Source organism: Equus quagga, chromosome 10 (genome assembly GCF_021613505.1).
Source record: "Equus quagga isolate Etosha38 chromosome 10, UCLA_HA_Equagga_1.0, whole genome shotgun sequence".
Classification (NCBI taxonomy): domain Eukaryota; kingdom Metazoa; phylum Chordata; class Mammalia; order Perissodactyla; family Equidae; genus Equus; species Equus quagga.
The window spans coordinates 108385093-108407979 of record NC_060276.1 but is presented as its reverse complement, the minus strand read 5'-3'; the positions used below and the strand labels follow the sequence as shown (position 1 = coordinate 108407979).

The 22887-nt window shown below is 42.1% G+C and overlaps 1 protein-coding gene across 4 annotated transcripts in view; it reads right to left on the bottom strand.

Moving 5' to 3' along the window:
* The window catches only part of PHKA2 (phosphorylase kinase regulatory subunit alpha 2), an 80753-nt gene that overhangs the window by 44042 nt on the left and 13824 nt on the right, over window positions 1–22887 (bottom strand). For all 4 annotated transcript variants that reach the window (XR_006890287.1, XM_046673052.1, XM_046673054.1 and 1 more), the window contains 6 exons: window positions 11307–11465; window positions 8490–8537; window positions 7103–7271; window positions 5104–5186; window positions 2715–2795; window positions 1491–1589 (listed from right to left, as the gene is read on the bottom strand). Coding sequence is in view for 3 of the 4 variants with exons in the window: in XM_046673052.1 (XP_046529008.1) it covers window positions 1491–1589; window positions 2715–2795; window positions 5104–5186; window positions 7103–7271; window positions 8490–8537; window positions 11307–11465 (639 nt within the window). In the remaining variant the exon portion in view is untranslated. The remainder of the gene's footprint in view (window positions 1–1490; window positions 1590–2714; window positions 2796–5103; window positions 5187–7102; window positions 7272–8489; window positions 8538–11306; window positions 11466–22887) is intronic.

Genomic DNA, 22887 nt, shown 5'->3' with positions numbered 1-22887 from the left:
GCTGGGCCTTTAGGACATGCAGGGGAGGAACTAAGGGCTACCTGTGTCAGCACGCTAGGGTGTCCTGGCTGTGAAGATAGAGACAGAGAAGGATACACATATGGGGCTAGCACAGAGAAATGTCTAGCTTGTGTGGAATGTGACAAGTTGGACTAGGTGACCCAGAAACCACTTAAAAGAAGCAGTCAAATCCAGAAAGACTGCGTGAACACTCAGGAAAAATGGTAAACAACAGAATTAGTTCAGTCCCAGAAAGAATGGGTTTCTTAGAGGCACTGTAATATGGACTAATTATAAGGTGGTTGGATTAGGCACTGTAAACTGAAGGAAGTTGAGATTATAAGGCAAAGTTTGGGAAGAGACAGGGGCTAACACTGGGATCTAACATGTACAGACAAGGGGCTAGACCCCTGCAAACATAAGCTTATTAAATCTTCCATATGAAGAAGGAATTCAGGCACCAAGTCCAATTCATATACGAGGACTGAGACACAGAGACTCGTGCCTAAGGGCATGTAGCTAGTAGGCAACAGAAGTGGGATTCTAACCCAGGCCCAGCTGGCTACAAAGCTCAGGCAATTTCCACTAGACTACACAACTATTAAGATGCACACTAGCTTGACTCTATTAAACCATACCCCAGAAATAGCAGATTCCCCAGTAAGGACTATTTAACGGGGGAAAATGGAGTGAGCTGGAAGGGGGGATAAAGTGGGGGGAACGCTTTAGCTTCAGAATAAAGCTTCATTTCCTATAGCCAACTAACCCCCCAAGCCCAGTTCTTTAACTAGTCCCTCTTCCCTAGGCTCTCTCTGCCTGGAAACATGCACTCCCACTGGAGGCTCTCTGCCTACAAGTTTTCATGTATCTCACTCCCACAGCCCAAGCATAGCACCTGGCTCACAGTGGGCCCTCACTAAATAAGCCTGCTGATTAACCAGCAATTGGTGACCTACTGTCTGCTTAATGGAGTCCCCTAACGCGCATCAAATCACTCCTTTCTCTGACTTGTATTCATGGAAGTTCTACCAATTTGCCATTTCTCCCATCTCATCTCTCCTCCACTATTCATTCTGCCCATCCCGCCCGCCCCCAAGCGAACTACTGCTTGCTAGTCATTTGACTTGGGGGCATTATGAAATAAACACGAGAGAAAACCACCTACGTGCTCAAAAAACATAAAACAGATTCTGCCTCTAGCAATACAAGGTTGCCTTGACTGTCCACTCCATATATTCAACATTGTTGTTGTGTCTATGTTTGCATATACTTTCTGGCTGACAAAGTGCCCTGACAAATTAAGTTGACTTACTCTGATCCTTATGACCACCTTATGCAGCAGGAGGGGAAGGTCCCAGTATGCCCATTTTATGGATGAGGGAACTGAAGCGCAAAGAAGCCGAGACCCCCAAACTAGCAAGGTGAGGAATCTGAACTGTGCCATGAGTCTCCTTCCTACTCTCTGGAGCGAGAGAGGCTTCAGCTGTTACCTGGCAGTGTTCGACGTCATCGGGCAAGACGTGGATCACTGACTTGCGTCCTCCATGAGCTCCAAAAAGGTCCAGTTCGTCAATTGCCTCAAGAGCTGCCTACAAGCACAGGTATGAATTACTTTTTCTTTCTAGTAAACATACATTCCCATATCTAGTACTTCTTTTTCATTAAGCAGGTTACATGTTTGGGAAAGCATACATGTTTTCCCAAAGGTGATGAAACACATTTTTAAAATCCAGCTACAGTGTCCTACGGTCGTGTTCTATGCTTATTTTCAGTGGATCAGAGCTTTCCTGTATGTTGCTGCTCAATGCAGGAACAAGAAAAAGAAAATAGAAAAACATTTCCCAAAATGAAATTAGTATTCCACCAAAAAATGAAATATTAATAAGTTCATGATGCTGTGGGTGTGTGTGTGAAGGGGCATTAAATTCATGGGCAGCTTTTCTTTCACCTATTTTAGAGGTTAACTTCTAATATTAGTATATCTTGCACTTTAGATAGTTAATTCTTTTAGCATTAAGTATGTTTCTGTCAGTTGACCTTAACATACTTATTGTTGCTTTAAAAATTCTAGCTCTGGAGTCTTTACTTTGTCCAAAAATACACTTCAGTCTTGAGAAAGAGGGAGGCCTGCGAAATGTCTAGGGGGAGAGATGTAAAGTAGTGGCTGGCAGGCTCCATCTGCCCCACAGGTGTGCTTTGTTTGGCCTGAAGAACTTTTTTTAAATGATTTTGAATTGTAATACCTTTAGAGAAAGTTCCCAGTGTCCCCAATAACTCCCCAATATCTTTCTATCTGGTCAGCTTCACTTCCTTATGTTACTTGCCTGACCTGACCCTGTAGACTTTTGAACTTGTGAGCCCTGCCCTACAAAGTGGTCATCTTCCTCAGCCCTCTTTATGACCCAGAAAAGAAGACTGGACATCATACATCCAGCAGCTTCTGAGACAACAGCCAGAGCTTAGACCTGTGGGTGATAACAATGGATGATAAGGAGGGAGTGCACTGATCTTCACGCATATGCAGACTTCAGTGTAGGAAACCTACATTCTTTACCTACAATTTCAGTTGGCCGGGGTACATGTGCCACCTGAATTTCAAACTTGCTGTTGACTTTTGAAAAGTATGCTAATCAGATTAAATCCAAATTCCTAGAGAACGAAATTAAAGCAGTAAAAACGCACAGAAAGAAGAACAAACAGGATGAGACTGTCACCTTGGCCATTCCTACAGAGCTTGCATTCAATTCTGGAATGCCTTGATTAGTCTTATCTCCACGTTCCCACATTCCATAATCCTGCAGGATAAAAAGGTAGTAATCAAAGCAGGAGAAAGAGGTATATGAGAAGTGCTATGGAAAAATGATTTCTTTATGTTATCGTAGACATAATGAAACATGAATATCTCTTCTTGAAGGCTCCCAAATTCATTTACATACTCAGACTGTGTTCTTCCTCGATTTCAGTTCATTTGACCTCTGTGCAGAATTTTGGAAGCAAATACTCAAGTGAGACAAAAATGCTCTCAATTTTCATATTCCTAAAAGTTAATTTGTAAGGAACTCTTGATTTGTAGAGAATGAAATATTTTACTTATCTTAAAATCAAATAAAATGCTGCCCCTCCCTTTAGCTAATCTCTTTGAACTTATACTAAATTGTAAGATAAAATAAAGAACTTTAAGAAATGAGTTATAAATGGTTGAAGCCAACCAAACCATTTTAAATAATTTAATACCCATTTCTAGCATTACCTATTGAGGGGAAAAAATGCTCAGCAAGTAACAGGAGCCAACGTCAAAATGGAGGCACAGAATATCTGAACCTCCCTGCTCTTTTAAAATTGACTTGTATGAACTAGCTGAGAACACTCGGTGCACATAGAGATTTGATACACACATACCTAGCTTTTGTAATTCACACTCTCATTTAAGAAACCCAAGCACTGGATACTGTTTTGAAATCATGCTACGTGCACTATGGAAAGATAACCCAATAAGAACAGGACCCGCGCCAAAATGTCAGTATTTATTACTTGATCTCCAAAGATGAACATTTTCAAAATGTGAAAATTGAGACTTAGACACACCAGAGCGACTTTACACTCTCCCCTGCCGTGCACACCCTCGAGCCGGGCTCCAGGACTCCCTCCTTGAGTACCCCTCGCCTCTGGGCCTTTCTGTGCCAACCCAGCTTCACTCCAACCCCAGAGTCAAGTGACTCACCTTCAAAAACTGCTTTAGTCAGCTCACTCCCACGCGTAAGAGTCTAAAATGACGAAGTGTTTATTCCCTAGTGGATCCCATTCAAATCTCTCTGGATGGCCACACCTCCACTATCTGGCCTGTGCCCCCTGCACGCCCACAAGCTGACCTTATTTTCTACTATTCTCCTGTACTCATTTTTACCCTAAGTCCACTCCTTCACTCTGCACTCCCTTTCCTCAAGCACCCTTCGCACCCGCAGAGCCTCTGTGACTGCTATTCCCGCACCCAAAATGTCCTTTCCCTTCCCCTCTGCTTATTTAAACCCTGCTCATCCTCCGAGGTCCAACTAAAGTCCCACCTTTTCCACAAAGACTCCTCAAGTTTCTTTAGACCATGGTTGGTCAATCTCAGCACTACTGACATTTGGGGCTGGATCATTCTTTGTTGGGGGGCTGTCCCGTGCACTGTAGGATGTTCAGCAGCATCCCTGACCTCCACTCACTGGATGCCAGTAGCACCCTCTGCAGTGTGACAACCAAAAATGTCTCCAGACATTGCCAAATGTCCCTTGGGAGGGGAAGATTGCCCCTGGTTGAGAATTGCCGCTTTAGATCTGGGGTCAGCAAACTACAACCCTTAGACCAAATCTAGTCTGCCACCTGTTTTTGTAAGTAAGGCCTACTTGGGACACAGCCATGTTCGCATGTTCACATGTCATCTGCAGCTGCTTTCCTGCTGCAGTGGCAGAGTTGAATAGTGGCAACAGAGACTGAAGGGACTGCAAAGCTGAAAATATTTACTCTCTGGCCCTTTACAGAAAAAGTTTGCTGACCCCTGCTTTGGAGTATAGTGGCCTTTTTGTGTTGAAATCAACTCCACCCTTTCCTCATTGCCCTCACAGTCAGCTTTGCAGTTTAGTTCTCTGGAAGTACGTCAGGCTCCACCTTCCATACCAGACAGAAGCCTGGAGGGACCGGGGTTTATGCACATTTGCACACGCACACACCTGGCCTGGGGCATACACCTGGCTCCACTCCTCTACCTGTGGGCCACCGGGGGAGATCCCCATGGCACTGCAGCTCCTACCGAGGTACTGACGCTGCTGCCTGTACGCCAATTCAGGGTGGCCCATGTACGTGCCATAGGACATTTGAGGGTCTTATTGAAAGTAAGCATAACGGAGTCAAGCACAGCATGTGGTATATTCCAAAAACATAAACTCCCGGACTGCGTCCCGGGACCCAAATGTGCACTTTGTAAGCAGAGATGACATAATCTTGCAGCTCGAATCTTGCTAAGCTTCTGGTCAGCCCCAAACAGCCTGGCCCTCAAAGAACTATATGATTTTTATTCTTTTGACAACTGGGACATCTGAAAAAACTACCGGGGTTGATACTTACAGCAACTTTATATGCAGCTTCTATGTAAAAAACAAGATTCTGTACAAAGGCCACCTCATCGAGGGTGAAAATAATACGTAAACCTAGTAAAGAAAAACAAAGAAGTTATGGAGTTATGTTGTGAAGCGATAGCTAGCTGCCAATTACAAATTACAAATATCACACTGGGAAATAAATCCTTTTATACCCATTTTCATCTTTCTTACTAGGGCATCAAAAATTAAGTCTGAAGTAAATCATAACAGTGAATGTCTAATGGATGGAAGGGAGGGAGGGAGGAAGGAAGGAAGGGCTCCACTTTTGTGCCTGTGCCTATGAGCAGAAAGGACTGAAAGAGGTGTAGGGCCTTCTGGTAGGTGTTGGATTTGTACAGAGAAGGTTCTAAGAAAGCAAGGATTGTGGCCCACAGCAACCAGACACTGTCCTATCCTTGAGTGAGCCAAAGGGTGGGTCCTTTTCTCCAATGGCAGATAGGGAAAGTAGAGCCCCCACCTTCAGAAGATGCCCTTCACCCTGCGGAAAGGCCAGTTCCCAGGACCTGCCAGGGGGCTGCATCAATGCGCTGAAGCAGACAGTGACCAAGAGAGCTGGATTTTTGCTGGGTCCTTGAATGTTTAGTCGGTTATGGCAAATACACATATTTTAAGTATGAATTCCTGAAGCTGGTATGGGTATGGTAAGATATGCACTCTTACATTGCTGGGGGGAGTTTAACTAGTAAACTGTTCTGGAAACAATTTGGCAATACGTAAGAATAGCCTTTGAAGGATATCTAACAGAAGGAAGCAAACAGAGATGGGGGTCAAAGTTGGTATTGCAACATTAGTAGTAATTGCAAAAAAAAAAAAAAAGGAATAAAGGAATAATTCAATTAACTATGATATATCCATTGATAAAGTTACCAAAATCATATTTGTGAAGAGCTTAAACATAAAAGTGCATGTTTATAAGATCATGGGGGAAATGCTTAAGTTATAATGCTATGTAATAAAAAGACTATATTTATGCATATGACCTTAAATATGTAAAAAAAGACCAAAAAAAAATACTTGGAGAAGACACATCCAAATGAAAATTGGCAGTGGGATTTTTTTCTTTGTATTTTGTTAATATTTTCTAACATATCTACAGTGAGCTGATATTAACTTTCACAACCAGAAAGTATTTTTTATAAATTGGTTTATTCACAAAGCTCTTCTTACTTGCTGATTTCTGCTATTTTTAGAGTTTCACACTTACAGTCTGACATAAATAGGAAGCCTTGAACGCAGGAGCATCAGTTTACTGGACTGGTGATAAGAACTCTGGGAGACAGTAGCTAAGTGACCTAACCCCCAGGGGAGCATCGCAGCAGACTCCCTTGTGGGAGAGGCCATTTGGGTCACAGAGACGGACCAAGCCTGGACCTTTGGAGGCCTGGTGTCCAAGCCACCATGGAAGCCAACAGCTCGGGCTGCAAGAGGAACAATGCTCACCGTCTGGAAGTTTTGGGCTCACTCACAGCATGAGTGCTATGGACTGACTGACCACTCTGGGCACACTGCCGAGTTCTAGAAATTATGTTATTTGAATATAATTTGGATAAGGGAGGGTGTGTCTAGAAGAGCATGACCAGGGTAGTGAGAAGAAGAGCTAAAGGGCCAGTCCTGTTAATCGTGGAGAAGAAAACTCTAAGAGAGGCATGACTGTCTGCAGATATTTGAACTGTTGAAGGCAGATTTGATCTAGGTTGCTCCAGTAATTAGGTGACAGTGACAGCAAGGAAGCGTTGGGATCAATCAGAGAGACGCTAATAGAGCTGGCTCAACAGCCTACATTCTACAAGTGCTTAGGATGCTGACTGCTGGCACATCACAGAGTCAATGCACATAATAGCATAAAGAAGCATGCTTTTTATTTACAGAAATAGCTTATTTTGAATACTGATCAATGCCTGCTCCTCCTCGCCCCTTCTGGATTGTCACTCCCTTTACAACGGGCTCAAATGGCCCTGGCTCACCAGAGGCAGTCATCTGGGCCAGGAACAGGAGGAAGAGGGAGGTGGCATCCACCTGGAGGTGGCCCCACTGGTCGTCGCCCACCACGGTGCTGCAGGTGGCGGTGTTGTACTTGGCGTGCAGGCTGTCCTTGGTACTCTGAGTGTGCTTGAACTTCTCCACTTTATCCACCTGAGGGAAAAAGCAAGCTGGCTCCACATAGCTAAGGGGTTCATGGCTGGCAGAGGCCACACCCAGGGTCACTCTCCTGGATCTAGGCCTCTCATCTGCTACCTCTGGGTGCCAGAGGGAAAGAAGGCAGTGGGTGTTCACTAGTGAGCACCACACAGAGGTGCTGTGTGAGAGGATTCTTCCTGCCCATCTCCGGATATGTTCCAGCCCAGTGGGATTTTAACAAGTTCTGCAGGGGTGAGGAGTCAAGCCAAAGGGTTTCCTTGTCTGCGTATCCCCAGCACGAGTTGTGATACACAGCAGGCCCTCAATGAGAAAGAAAGGGAAAGAGAGAGAGAGAGAAGTAGGGGAGGAAGAGGACCTGTTTAAATTTCAACTTCTTGTTTCCTTACGTTGAAAGGAAAAGAGTAACTATGTCTGTGAAGACTAACAGGGCGTGTGCTGATTAAGGATGGGGATGGTATCATATTCATCTTTTTTGTGTGTGTGAGGAAGACTGGCCCTGAGCTAACGTCTGTTGCCAATCTTCTCTTTTTGCTTGAGGAAGACTGTCGCTGAGCTAACACTTGTGCCAATCTTCCTCTGTTTTATATGGGATGCCACCACAGCATGGCTTGACAAGCAGTGCTAGGTATCGCCTGGGATCCGAACCTGCCAACCCCAGGCTGCCGAAGTGGAGCGTGCAACCCTAACCACTACACCACTGGGCTGGCCCCATCATATTCATCTTCGAATCTGTGCAGATCCTAGCCCACTGTTCCGTATACAGTACATGCTCAATGCATTGTTTTATTTACCCCTCACTGAAAATACCAGTAAACAGTAATGTCAAGTTTTAAACACTCACACATGTCAACTCAAATGAAAAGAAACTCTTTAATAAACTCAACAGAATAAACAATAGTACATGGCTTTCTAGGAGTGGCTTTTAAAAACAATGTTTTCTTCCCCATTTTAAAAAAAGGGCATGTTCTCCTTTTACACAAGTAACTCTTCAAAACAGATTCTGAGAAACAGTATCCTTTGTATCTGTGATCCTATAGTATAATAAAATTATTGAAGATACTTTTAAAAGGAGAAAGTAAGCAAAACATTTTCAATTTGTCTTCATCTTGAGAAGAAAAGTTAAAAATGCTTTAAGAATGTTAGTTGTCACCATGAAAATGACAAAACGCCCACTCAGATGACCTGCAAACACATTTTTCGTTTTCCGCCTACCTGTCTCATCATGCACTGGAGAAGACCCCGCATCAGTTTCACCACGTTCTGCAGAAATAAAGTAGGATCAGTAACAAGGCTGGCTTCCCTGCTCCATGAAAACAACCTCCTCACCACGTGGCCAGTCAACCAGCACTGCCTGGAGACTTCCCTGAGAGGGCAGATCCCGAGCACACACAAGTATTCTGTTTAGATGATTTCCACCTCTCTGCTCCATCACAAAGAAAGAAAATCCTGATGAAGTGACTAATCCCAAATAAAGGCAGACGCCACCTCCCAGCTCTGAAATCCAGTGACTCCTCACTGATATTTTAGCAAAACAATTTTTATAAGCCTAGTACCCTAGAGCTTTATGTCATAATTCTTAGTAATGTATTTTTGTTATGCTAAGGATGAATTAAGTCCACTATGCCTGCCTCAAAGTACTGATGCTTTGCCAAAATAGCCATTTGTGACACCATTACTAGACTATTGAGTAAAGTTCTTACAAAATACGAGTAGCTGCCAAGGTTTCTTAATAATATGTATTGCAACCAATTATTATCATTATAAATAATAACAATAACACTATGATAATCAGACATTCTGTCTAGGCATTGTGCAAAACACTTTACCTGGATTCTCTCTAATTCTTGCAACAACCTAACGAGGTGGGCGTTATTACCCCACTTTAGAGATGAGGAACCTGATGCTGAGAGAGATGAAGCAACATTGCTCAAGTCTCCCAGCTGGCAGGGGGCAGAGCAGGGACAGAGCTCAGGCCGTCTGACTTCAGAGTCCGAGCTCTTAGTCAATACATTATGTTGCCTCCCACTTCCTTCACAATTCAGGCCCACTGAAAGACTGGTCTTAATAAGTCCTATTAAAACACTACAAAACTACGTCACAAGTGGCCGGAGAATGGGATATTCTGTAGGCCAAAGTAGCTTGGCTGAAAGAAGCTCGCACCTAGGGCCATGGGCATTTCCTCTCTTACAGAATGTACATGGTTTGCAGGGGAGGATGCAGTGAAGGGTCACAAAAGTTAATTGCCAGAGAAAAATCTGGAATGTATCACCCTTCATATCCTTCCGCCGCTAAAATCCTAAGATTCTGGAATATAATCTCACTTTACGTCATAAACTCTTTTGAGGTATAATTAACATTTCCTGGAGTGTATAGCAGGAACATTTGTCAATTGACTTTCCCTCAAATAAAGAAGTTATTTTTCATTATGAAGAAGCATGGTGGTGCCCAACTGGGGGTGACATTTCCATCCCTTGGAGGGGGCATCTGGAAATGTGGAGTTGGAGGTATTTTTATTGTCACCATGATGGGAGTGGGGGCAACTGGCATTTAGTGAGTAAGGACCAAGAACCCTAAGTGTCCTGCAATGCATGGGAGAGTCTCACAATGAATAACTGTACCGCCCAAGCCCCAAATGCAATAGCATCCCTGTTGAAGATCACTGGAAGATACCGTGTTATTTTCCATAATCAAGGGAGATGTCTCCCTTAGTCATTAACCACACTCAACAAATAAAAGAAGATGGCCTGTTCATGCCTCGTTATTGTCAATCACAGAGCAGAAAATCTAATGAACTCTAACACGGATGAGAAATCACTTACAGAGGAGAGGTAGAGGGTGTGTGTGTGTGTGTGTGTGTGTGTGTGTGTGTGTATAGGCACGGCTTTACTTTGACTTTTGTCTCAAAGGAGGATGGAAGTTTGGAGGATATTGACATCAAATTATTATACTGTTAAATGATGATTCACTTACGTAATACCCATCCAAATTCTTGGAGGAGCAGTCAATGCTTGCTGTATGCCTTACCTCCAAGACTGGGTGATTTCATCACCTCACACTCAGCACGTCTAGGCAAACCCAAACTGCCCTTCTCTTGTTCCCACAGGCAGGCTTCCTCTCGTAGGCTCCCCACTGCTGTCAAGGCTGCCTGCCACTCACGCCCACTTGGGTTGCTATAAACAAGCACCGACTGGACTGTAAGAACTCTCCTTAGACCTGACGATCCACCAGCTGTGAGGGCCACGAGGACTGTGTGAGTCAAAGATAAATCCCAAAGGCTCTCATGCCAAGAGAACTACACTTTTATATATCAATGCTCCCTACCTCAATGTTATTGCTCAAAACACTCTGAAAATACCTCCTGTGCTCAGGGGCAGATGAGTTTCTTACATACTCAGTGATGGCAAATCTTTGCTTTGGTGTGTATGTTGATTTCTGATTTTGGAAAACAATAAAAGGACTTGATTGTGCTGTATGATAACATAGGCACAAAAATTGGACAACATCAATGTGGTTCAAAATTAAAAGGTGATTATAAATTAGTAAGACTGTTTTGGAATGGCTCAAACTAGAAAGGCATTTTTAAGGGACATTCCAAAAATGTTTTAAGCCACGGCAATACTGTTTGGATAAATACTCTTTCAACAGGACTACTTTGAAGAATATACACTTCGGAACGTGTAGTTCTGGTGTGCTGACTCTTTAAAAATAATCATGTTAGTTTATAATGACATCTCATATACATGTATGTATAAAATTGACAGAGCATGTGTGAGAGAAATGTTAGAAACTTGGATGCTTCATTTTCTTATTCAGTGGGATTTTGGGGTTCTTTTATGGAGGGAAAATTCTCAAAGAGAAAGACAAATGAGAGCTTGAGACCATTTAAGTGCCTCCCCAAAATATTCTATAGCAGAAATTGAGGGGACACCTGCACCAGACTGTTCTGCACACTTAGCTAATTCCCTGCAGGCTTTTTAGTTCAAGGAAAAGGTGCTGAGCAGCCAAGACATGGCTGCCAGCCAGCATTACCTGCTCCAACTCGTACGCCTTGGCCTTGTCCTCATCACGGTCGGCATTCTTGCGGTAGGCCATGCCCAGACCCCACACGGCCAGGATGCTGTAGATGTTATCCCGCACCCAGGCATCCTTCTGCTCATGACTGGCAGACAGCAGCCCTGTGACGGGATTCTATTAGAGAAGAGACACAAAATGACTCAGCAACACCCTTCACCCAGCTCCTGAGCAATGAATGCTCACCCTAAGGAGGCACAATGATGGCCGGGACAAGGAGTAAAGAGACGGGAGTTCCAGTCCTTGCTCAGCCGCCAACAGCGTGATTTGGGGAGAGAAGTGACATCACTTCTCTGGGGTTTCCTCATCTGTATAATGAGGATACTAAACTAGAAAATCTCTAAGGAACTTTCTAACTTTGAAGTTCTTGTTCTTTTGCTTTCAGACCAGATCACACTATTGTTAAGTGACAAACAGAAGAAACAGTAAACAGAAAAAGCCTGCAAGCCTTTTACAAATCTGTGCACTGTGGGCTTTAGGTCTTCTTTGGCTTTCACGTTTCCACACCAATTGGTAAAGCACTGAACCTGGGAGCAAGAGACCTGGATGTGGGGCCCCACTCCATCATTCTAGCTGTGTGTGTCCAGAGAAGGCACCTACCCTGAAAAGGAGGCACTGAGCAAGATGACATCAGGGGTCCTATTTAGCTATGATGTCACTGGTATTTAAAAGGGCGGCTGAGTCTCTAAAAAGCCAGATCTTCACACACAAAAAAGTGTACACAATGTTCATAACAGCATTATTCATAATAGCCCCAAAGTGGAAAAAACACAAATGTCCATCAATCAATGAATGGATAATCAAAATGTGGTCTATACAAACAATGAAATATTATTCAGCGATAAAAAGGAATGAAGTGCTAATATATGCTACAACATGGATGATCCTTGAAAACATGCTAACTAGAAGAAGCCAGTCACAAACGACAATATATTGTATGATTCCATTTGTTTGAAATGTCCAGAATAGGCAAATCTATAGAGGTAGAAATTAGGTTAGTGGTTGTCTAGGGCTGGGGGTAGAAGGTGCGGTGAAAGGAAATGGGGGGTGAGTGACCGTTAACAGTTTTTTTCCTTTCTGGGGTGATAAAAGTGTTGTAAAATTGATTGTGGTGATGATACACAACTCTGTGAATATACTAAAAACCATTAATTATATACTTTAAATAGATGAATTGTATGGTAAGTAAATTATATCTCAATAAAGCTATTATTTTTTTTAAGCCACTTCTAATAAACTCGGTGCCTAGAAATAAAATGTATAAGGTAGGAAAAGACTCACATAAAGATAAAGCCTATTAATTTTTCCTGAAAATATGCAAAGAAATATGTACGTAATAAACTATATAACAATTAGAGCCTTGACAGCTTAAAAAATATATTACTCAAAAGGGTACCAAATTATTTAGACGAGCGCTCATGAAAAAACTCTGTTGGGTCCTTTCAAAGCGATACTGCCAAGGTCATTAAGTAAAAACACACTGGCATAGTTTCAAATGGTCCCACCTAAGGAATTAAATATTTGACTTTCTCCTTTAACTAATTTATGCCCTCTTCAAAAACATCTAAAATTCAACTGATACTGCCCTCAGGGGCAACAGCATTCAGTGTATTGACATAGTTTTTTAGCCAACAACTACACATCAATGATTTTAAAGTCGATTAGAACTGAAGTCTAGGAATGGCTAAGTAAAGGTCCAAGCCCTCGTCCACTAGTGGACTATTGGAGTTCTTTTTTAAAGAATCACTTTGCACCAACAATGTATAACACAAGCATCTTTATCTGTTCTGAGGTCAGCTGGCTAACCCCAGAATAGGAAAGCATCAGGAGATCCAGAGAAAGAACTCAGCTCCTTCCCGGTGTACTCATCAACCGTGAGTCCACCGAGACAAACAGCCTTCCGATGACACAGCAGTGACTGCTTACACACAGCACTAAATGTGGTTTGGATTATGAAATGTCACTGCCCTGTTAACTGAAAGTCACCTTTAGTGACTTTTTTTTTTTGACTTTTTTTGATTCTTTAGTTTGGGCTTACTGTTGAAATGGATGAGTTTATCCCCACCCAGAGCTAGACTATCTGAACCCCTTGTTCCACTATAGAGAAGAAGTCTGGGTGTTTCGGAGATCCTCACACTCAAAACTGCACACGCAGCCCATGTTAAATTGGGGTGCTACCGCACTCAACAAAAAGAATATTTACTGTATGGACTGAATGTTTGTGTCTCCCCAAAATTCATATGTTGAAATCTAATTCCCAATGTGACGGTATTTGGAGGTGGGGGCCTTTAGAGTCATGAGTGCAGAGCCCTAATGAAGGGGATTAGTACCCTTATTAGTGCCCCGGAGGGCTAGCTTGCTCTTTCTGCCATGCGAGGATACAAGTCAGCTGCCTGCAACCCGGAGGAGAACTCTCACCAGAAACCGATCATGCTGGTGCCCTGATGTTGGACTTCTCAGCTCCCAGAACTTTGAGAAATACAGTTGTTTGTTTAAGCCACCCAGTTGATGGCATTTTGTTACAGCAGCCCCAGCTAAGACTTGCTTCTCTTTTTAAGTCTATAAAAAAGAACGCATTGCGTTGGAAGAAGATGTGGGAGGTTCCATTTTGATGTGATTTATAGCAACAGAAATGACCACAGACCGGGAGATATTCTGTGATCCCCGGTCGGCTGTCTCTTCTTAGAAGGACGTTCCTGGGGTTTTGTCTTCGAGTTACTCCCCTAGTTAGAGGTGGACTGTGCTGCATCGCCTGCATTCTCACTCACTGATTTTTTTAAACCACCCAACAGGTCCATCTCTTTAGAGCTCTGGGGTCTTTTGCCTTCATTAGCTATCTAAAGGGAGAGGGAACAAAAGGCCTCTATATCTGATGCCATTTTACAAGCTAAACACAAACAGGCAAATTGCAGGCAACAGGAGGAAGGTGTAGATTTGTCCAGGCTAAGCCTTTGGCTACAGATATGAAGATTTTAACCATATGCTGCTTTCCAATCTTTTAAAAATATAATTTAATTGTAGCTATACCCACACATAACTTTCGTGTATTGTATTTAAGAGCACAGGCACTGAAAACAGACTGCTTGTGTTCAAAGCTCTACCACAATCCAGCTGTGACCCTGAGCAAATTACTTCAGTGTCTCCATCTATCAAATGGAGATCAGAACAGTACCTAGACCTCATAGGGTTGTTTGTGAGGATAAATGAGTTAATTCGTATCAAGCATCTTGGATTGTGTCTGGCACAAATCAGTGCTTAATAACTGCTAACTATATTAATATCATTCACATTATTTCTTTTTCATATAGTTATTTCAGGAAATCAGATGAAGATACGTGGTTAGGGGAAGAATTTATAAGTTAGTTCAATGTAACCATCATTATTTTTATTAGGAAAAAACAAAGCCTGGGTGCCCTCTTTTATTTTTATTGTAAATACTGCTAGTGGATGTATTTATCCCATTGGTATGTTTGAGATAAAAACCCTGGCAACTCTGCATGCTCTCACCCCTGGGTCTTTGTCCTTCCCCTTCGTTAGCCCTGAATTTTGCTCACTCATATAAATCTTCTCTTTGTTTTATTTTACTAAACTGTATGTACTTCACCTGAAAAAATAAATTAATATCAGTGATAAATTCTGTAATAAGAGCCACTCGACAACTATTTCCTGAGGTGACAGGTGTGGGGTCACGAAGGAAGAGGACAGGGGGGATCCCAGTGAACAGCCACTACAAGCAGAGCTATGAAGAGTCAACAGTAATGTCAACACAGGATTAGATAGCACAGGCCTGTGCCCCTGCTGCAGGGGAAGTGACAATGACATCCTGAAACTCTAGGAGAAGAGGCTCAAGACAGATGAGCCGAACATAAATTGTGTTTCATTAGGGCAAGGGGCCAACAGCTGGGCAGTTTGTCCTTTAACTTCAGTCATTTGCTGGCCCCTCTTAGCTTCTCCACCACTTCTTCGTTTCTAATTTAGGGAAAGTGCCCTTCTTGGCTTCTGTTTATGAGAAAAGAGTAGGGCCCTAAGGCCTAGAATGGATTGGGCCCAGGGCTTGGCCCCTGTGCTGTGGTAACACACTGCACAAAAATCTCAGTAGCTTATAATAACAACGTTTATTTCTGGTCCATACCTCATGTCCATCCCTGGCCAGCTGTGGTTCTGCTCTGCACTACCCTCCCTCTAGGAACCAGGCTACTGAAGCAGCCTGTACCCACAACACTGCCCATCTCACAGCAGAGAAGAAGAAACACACAGAGAACCATGAGCTGCCTTTTAAGGCTGCTGGTTAAGAAGTGACACATATCACTTCCTCCCCCAACTTGTCAGAGAAAGCAAGACACATGGCCACTCCTGAGTTCAACAGGGTAGGGATGTGGAATCCTCTTCCAGTGATGGGAACAAATAATTGTTAACAACTATCACGTGAACAATTATTATGTGAATAATTGTGAACTGTGCTGTCATGGTGACCCCCCCCCCCGGGGGTGGGGGGGGAGGGCCCCCCCCCCCCCCCCCCCGACAGCCCACCCATCACTGAATCTGAAGTGATCAGAGATAATGATGGTGATGAACCACTGGCATTTTGCTTTTTGGCTTATAAAAAAGTATTAAAATAAACTGAAATTCTTATTCTTTAGGGTAGGGGAAAGAGGGAAAAGGAATTGAGATATTAATATCAGACAAAGTAGACTTCACAGGAAAGAAAATCACCAGGGATACAGAAGGATGCTACATAATAATGAAAGGGTCAGTTCACCATGAAGACATAACAATCCTAAATGTGTATGTATCTAACCAGAGGTGAAGAGATAGACACATAGTAGCTAGAACAGAAAAGAGTCCAGAAATAGATCCACACAAATATGAGAAATTGATTTTTGACAAAGGTCTAAAGACAAGGGGAGAAACAATTGCCTTTTTAATAAATGGTGCTGGAAAAATTGGACATCCACATGCAAGAAAAGGAATCTCAATCTAAATCCCATACCTTATACAGACATTAACTCAAAATGGGCCATAGATCTAAATGTAAAATGTAAACCTATAAAACTTTTATAAGAAAATATAGATGAACAATCTTCACGACCTAGAGTTAAGCACCATCCACAGAAGAAAAATCAATAAACTGGACTTTATCAAAATTAAAAATTTTTGCTCTTTAAAAAACACTGTTAAGAGATAGAAAGACAAGCTACAGACTGGGAGAAACTATTTGCAAGTCACATTTTCAACAAAGGAATTGTACCCAGAATACACAAAGCACTCTCAAAACTCAATGGTAAGAAAAGAAACAACCTAATTTAACAATTGGTAAAAAACAAAACAAAACAAAAACACTTGAATGACACTTCACCAAAGAGGATATATGAATGACAAATAAGCACATAAGAAGGTCAATATCACTAGCTATTAAGGGAATACAAATTAAAACCACTATGAGATACCACTATATACCTATTAAAATGGCTAAAAAAAAAATACTGCCAATGCTAAGTGTTACCAGGGATGCGGAACCACCAGAATCCTCATATATTGCTGGTGGGAATACAAAACGGTGCTGCCACTCTAGAAAACAGTTTGGCAGTTTCTAATAAAGTTGAACATACACTTACCCTATGACCCAGCAATCCTGCTTCTGGGTATCTACCCTAGAGAAATGAAGACCTCTACAGGCACCTTTAAAGCAGCTCAATTCATAACTGCCAAAAACTGGAAACAACTCAAATGTCCTTCAACAGGGGAAGGATAAACACACTGTGATATGTCCATATAAAGACCACTACTCACAGCAATGAAAAAGAACAAACTGCTAATATGCACAACTTGAATGAATTTCACAGGCATTAGGCTAAGTGAAAGAAGCCACCCTCAAAGGTTACATACCATATGATTCCACCTACATGACATTCTTGAAAAGACAAAACTATAGTGATGGAGAAAAAAATGTATTCTGTGATTTCCGGCACATTCTTTTTTTAAAAAACAGCTTTATTGAGATACAATTCACATACTATACATTTTACCCATTTAAAGGGTACAATTCAATGGTTTTTGCTACAGTCACAGACTTATGTAAACATCAGCACAATCATTTTAGAACAATTTCATCACTCCAAAAAGAAACTCCATACACACTAGCAGTCACTTCCCATCTGTCCCCATGCTGAATCCCCCAGCCTAGGCAACCACTAATCTACTTTCTATCTCTATAGATTTGCCTGTTCTGGACATTTCATATAAATGGAATGAGACAATGAATGGTCTTTTGTGATTGGCTTCTTTCACTTCACATAACGTTTTCAAGGTCCATCAATGTTATACGTGTATCACTACTTCATCCCTTTTTTATTGCAAATAATATTCCATTGTATGGACATACCACATTTTGTATTTCCACTCATCACTTGATCGACATTTTGGTTGTTTCCACTTTTTGGATATTATAAATAATGCTGCTATGAACGTTCACATACAAGTTTTTGTGTGGATGTGTGTTTCCAGTTCTCTTGGGTATATACCTAGGAGTGGAATTGCTGGGTTATATGGCAACTCTGTGTATAACATTTTGAGGAACTGAAAAACTGCTTTTCAAAGCAGCTATACCATTTTACATTTCTACCAGCAATGAGTAAGGGTTCCAATTTCTCCATACCCTTGCCAAAACTTATTACTGTCTTTTTGATTGCGGCTATGAGAATGGGTGTAAAATGGTATCTTGCTGTGGTTTTGATTTACATTTCCTTGATAGCTTAATGATATTTGGCATCTTTACATGTGCTTATTGGTCATTTGTATATCTTCTTTGGAGAAATGTCTATTCAGATCCTTTTCCAATATTTAAATAGAGCTATTTATCTTTTTAATATTGAGTTGTAAGAATTCAAGTCTCTTAACATATATATGATTTGCAAGTATTTTCTCCCATTCTGTGGCTTGTCTTTTTACTATCTTGATGGTATCATTAGCAGCACAATAGTTTTTAATTTTAATGAGGTCCAATTTATCTTTTTCTTTTGTCACTTATGCTTTTGATATTGTACTAAGGAGGTTTTGTTTACCCTAAAGTCAGGAAGATTTATTCCTATGTTTTCTTCTAAGAGTTCTATAATTTTAGCTCTTACATTTAGCTTTATGGTCTATTTGGAGTTAATTTTTATGTATGGTATAAAGAAGGGATCCAACTTCATTCTTTTGCATGTAGATATCCAAGTATCTCAGCACCATTTGTTGAAAAGAGTATTCTTTCCCCAATTAATTGTCTTGGCACCCTTGTGGAAAATCAACTGACCAAAAATGTAATGGTTTATTTCTAAACTCTCAATTCTGTTCTGTTCCATTGATCTGTATGTCTATCCTTATGCCAGTACCACACTGTCTTCATTACTGTTAGCTTTCTGGTGAGTTTTGAAATCAGGAAGTGTGAGTCCTCCAACTTTGTTCTTCTTTTTCAAGTTTGGGCCATTCTAGGTCCCTTGCATTTCCATATCAATTTTAGGATCAGCTTGTCAATTTCTGCAAAAAAGCAGCTGGGATCTTGACAGGATTGCATTGAATCTGTTGATCAGTTTAGGCAGTAAAGCTATCTCAACTGTATGAAGTCTTCTGATCCATGAATATGGGATATCTTTCTGGCACAATCTTAAGCATTGTTTCCACACTTTAAGTTTCCTAAGGGCAAAGTCTGTCTTTTTTGTTTACCACTCTAATACAAGGTTCCTGCCTAGTTAAGTGCTAAATAAATAAATGAACAAATATTTAATAAAGGCTATATTTTTACTGATTTATAGTCTGAAGTATCTTTTCAAAGATACTAAAAGTGTAGATACTATCTATCTAGCTATATTTGTATTATGCATACCTAATACTAGTAATTTTCCCTTTAGGAATGCTTGTTTTATTATTATGCATGTTCTTCTGTTCAATCTTTCTTCAGGAAATCCTGAAGAAGCAAGTCAGGCATGCACAGCATGAACCTTGGGAATGTTTCAAACAGGAGGTAAAGCCTCATTTTTGCTTTAAAAGTAGAAAAGTGAATAAAACAAGGAGCTGCTTCAAACACAGGAAATGGCTTACTGCTGGACTCAGAGGTGAGATGGGTGAAATAGAGAATAGTAACCTCACAGGATGGAGGTGAAGTTTAAGGAGGCAGAAGGTAGAGCAGTGAATTTCAGTGGGGGGAGAGGTACAGTGGTAGAGGATGACCAGAGAAGTTAGGGTACATGACTCCCTAGGGTGGTATGTGTGTAGTTTAAAAACACATATTCAATATTCTAATTACCTACTTGAAAAATGAAAAAAATAAAAGAGTCTCCATTACACAAGCTCAAGAAACAACACTTACACAATATTCTTGGCTGGTGGCAATACAAAGATGATTCTCAAAGCAAGCAGGGGATGGGGCAGATTTTAACAACTGAAGAGAGCAGAGATGTTGAATGGTGACATCCACTGCTCCTTAGAGGATGTGTGCATGGGAGGGGAGAGACAGGTAAGGGCTGCAAAGTGGATGCTGAGCCAATAGTGGAACAGCAGAATGCTTATGGACTTGGACAGTAGGTCAAAACAAACTAGACAGAATTCAGCAAGAATTTCTTTATTGGGCTCATGTGTTTAACAAATGTCCACTGAACTAGTTTTATTAGCCATCACTCCCACACATTTGAATTGACCCAACTCCCTTTACACATACACTCCCACCCCCAGGACCCCAACAAATCTTTCAACAGAACCTCTTCTCTCTTTTCCAAATCACCCTCCCTGCCCGACCCCAGCAGCTCCCCTGTGACCCAGGCACATCTTGCCCCAACACTTAGGTACGAGAAACTTCAACTGTACAACACTGATTGCAAGTTTTAATAGCAACCTACCAACTACATGTGAGAGGATACCAGAAAGCCAATGCTGTGTTAATGGAAGTAGGGTTTTCAGAACAAAGGAAATAAGTCTCAATGAACCTCAGCCTGGCAGAGCACATCTGGTATATTTTGTCACTAACAAGCACCATGTTTTAAAAGAGACATTCACTATCTGGGACATACCCAGAGGGTGATCAGGGCTATGAAGAGGCTAAAAGCCACATCTCATGGGAACAGGGGAGGAATATGGGTGTTTAGAGAAGGCTTAGGGGAGAGCAAGTTAGCACCTTCAAAGAGCTGAAAGACTATCCTCTGAAAGAGGGATTTGATTTTTTTGGCTACCAAACTCAAGTCAGATTTCAACTCAATAAAAGAACTTCCTAACATTTAGAATTTTCCAAATAGAATGTATAGGGCTATAAGTAATGTGGGCTCAGTCTCTGGCATTATTTGGGCAGAAGGACTCTGAGGGCCATCCCACAGGGAGGTGTAGGATATAATGTAGTGATTAAGGGCAATACTCAGTGTAAGACACACCTAGGTTCAAATCTCTGCTCTGTCACTTATTAGCTGTTTGATCTTGGCAAATTATTTAACTTCTCTGGGCCTTGGTTTCCCTTTTTATAAAAAATAGGGTTCAGGGGCCAGCCCGGTGGCACAGTGGTTAAGTGTGCATGCTCCGCTTCAGCAGCCCAGGGTTCACTGGTTTGGATCCTGGGTGCAGACCTATGCACCGCTTGTCAAGCCATGCTGCGGCAGGCATCTCACATAAAACAGAGGAAGATGGGCACAGATGTTAGCTCACGACCATCTTCCTCAGAAAAAAGAAGAAGATTGGCGGCAGATGTTAGCTCAGGGCTAATCTTCCAAAAAAAAAAAAAAAAAAAAAGTACGGTCCAAAGCAGATTGGAAAGCATGGGTCTCCTTGGGTTCTTTACTTCATCCCCACCCTAATGGAAATGCTGTTGCCTCTGCCTGTCCAGCACCGTTCCCCCTTTTTCTGGTAGTGGACTACAATTCCCCTGCTCTGACTCAGTGTGATTCTGGTGGGCCTGACCCATCAGTGCCTGCCTCCTGGCCCTGGCCCCAGCTGCAAGGAAGGACATGTGACCCAGGCCTGGCCAATCTGGGCACAGCTCAGGGATGAGCAGACAACCCAAGCTGGACCAACTGAGAGTCATTCTCAGTCAGGACTTTCGCTGGAGTCACTACAGGAAAAGGTTTCTTTCTGCAGAGGCCACCAGTCTAGCAGAATATAACCTGGAGCTGCCCAGGAGGCACCTCTGCCACCACATGGGATGAGCCTGCCAGAGAATAAAGCCCACTCTGAGTCAAACAGGGCCAAGAAATGAAAAGAGAAATACTTGATCATTTGAGCTCCTGAATTCAGCTATGCCTGAATCCAGAACAATCCCTTGGAATTTTCAGTTATCTGAGCAATAAATTCTGTTTTGTGCTTAAAGGCCATTTGAGGTGGATTTCTGTCACTTACAACTGAAAGAATCCTGACAAATACAATGGCAAATGCTTATATGGTCATGGGAACTAAATACTGTAAGAACATTTATCTGATGCTATTAAAGACATCCAAGATTGAGGTAATATTAGGGCAAAATACATACGCTTGATGGAAGCACCAAACTACTTAATTTAACATTTTGCAATTCAATTTCTAGCTGAAGGGCAAAGAGATGAATCCTGTCCTCTACGTACCAAAAATGGCACAGAGAGTATGAATCCCCTCTTCCCCTACCTTGGTCCCACAGGAAAACTGGAAGAGCTCCTCACTGATCTCCCTGCCTCTAGTACTGGTTCCTTCCAAACCATCCTCCACAAAGGGGGGCACAGGAAGACTTCAAATCTCAAGACTTCACTGCCCTGCTCAGAATTCTCCAATCCTACAAACTAGAATACAAGCCCCTTAGATTGCCATGTGAGGCTCATCATGTGCTGGCTCTTCCCCTCACATCCAGTCTAATCACCTGATACTCCCTCCTTAGCCCCCCAGAACACCCAAATTCATATTGCCTGCACATGCTCTGCTCTTGCACTTCTGAGCCTGTGCACATGCTCTTCCCTCTGCCTGTAATGGCCTCCTGGCAAACACCTCTCCTTCACAAGCTCCCTCCTCTGTGAAGCCTCTCCCAGAACTCCCTTTCCTATGCTCTTAGGGACAGAGGTCAGAGGCCTCCAGCCAACCCCTACCCTGGGTCCTTTTTCCTTTAGATTCAGAATTGCTAAGTGCATGTCACTGCCTTGCTCAGTTTCAAGGGAGGAAAGTACTGTTCAATTATTCAAATCAAATACCCACAAGAGACTAGGATAAATGCTGAAAATACATGATTACTCACCATCACCTCCCACTGCCCCTGTGTTGGTAAAGCAAAAAATAGAAAGTGAAACATTCTCTTATAAAAACTCTCTAAACCAGTTAAATTCATTTGTTGTACTGGAATTTTGTTCTAGCAACTACTGCTCAAAATATTAAAGGTGATGGGAAAGGGCAATGCCTTGGACTTGTGGTTTTTTTTTTTTTTTTTTTTTGCTGGGGAAGATTAGCCCTGAGTTAACACCTAAGCCAATCTCCCTCCACTTTATATGTAGGTCACAGCCACAGCATGGCTGACGAGTGGTGTAAGTCTGCACCGGGGATCTGAACCTATGAACCCAGACTGCCGAAG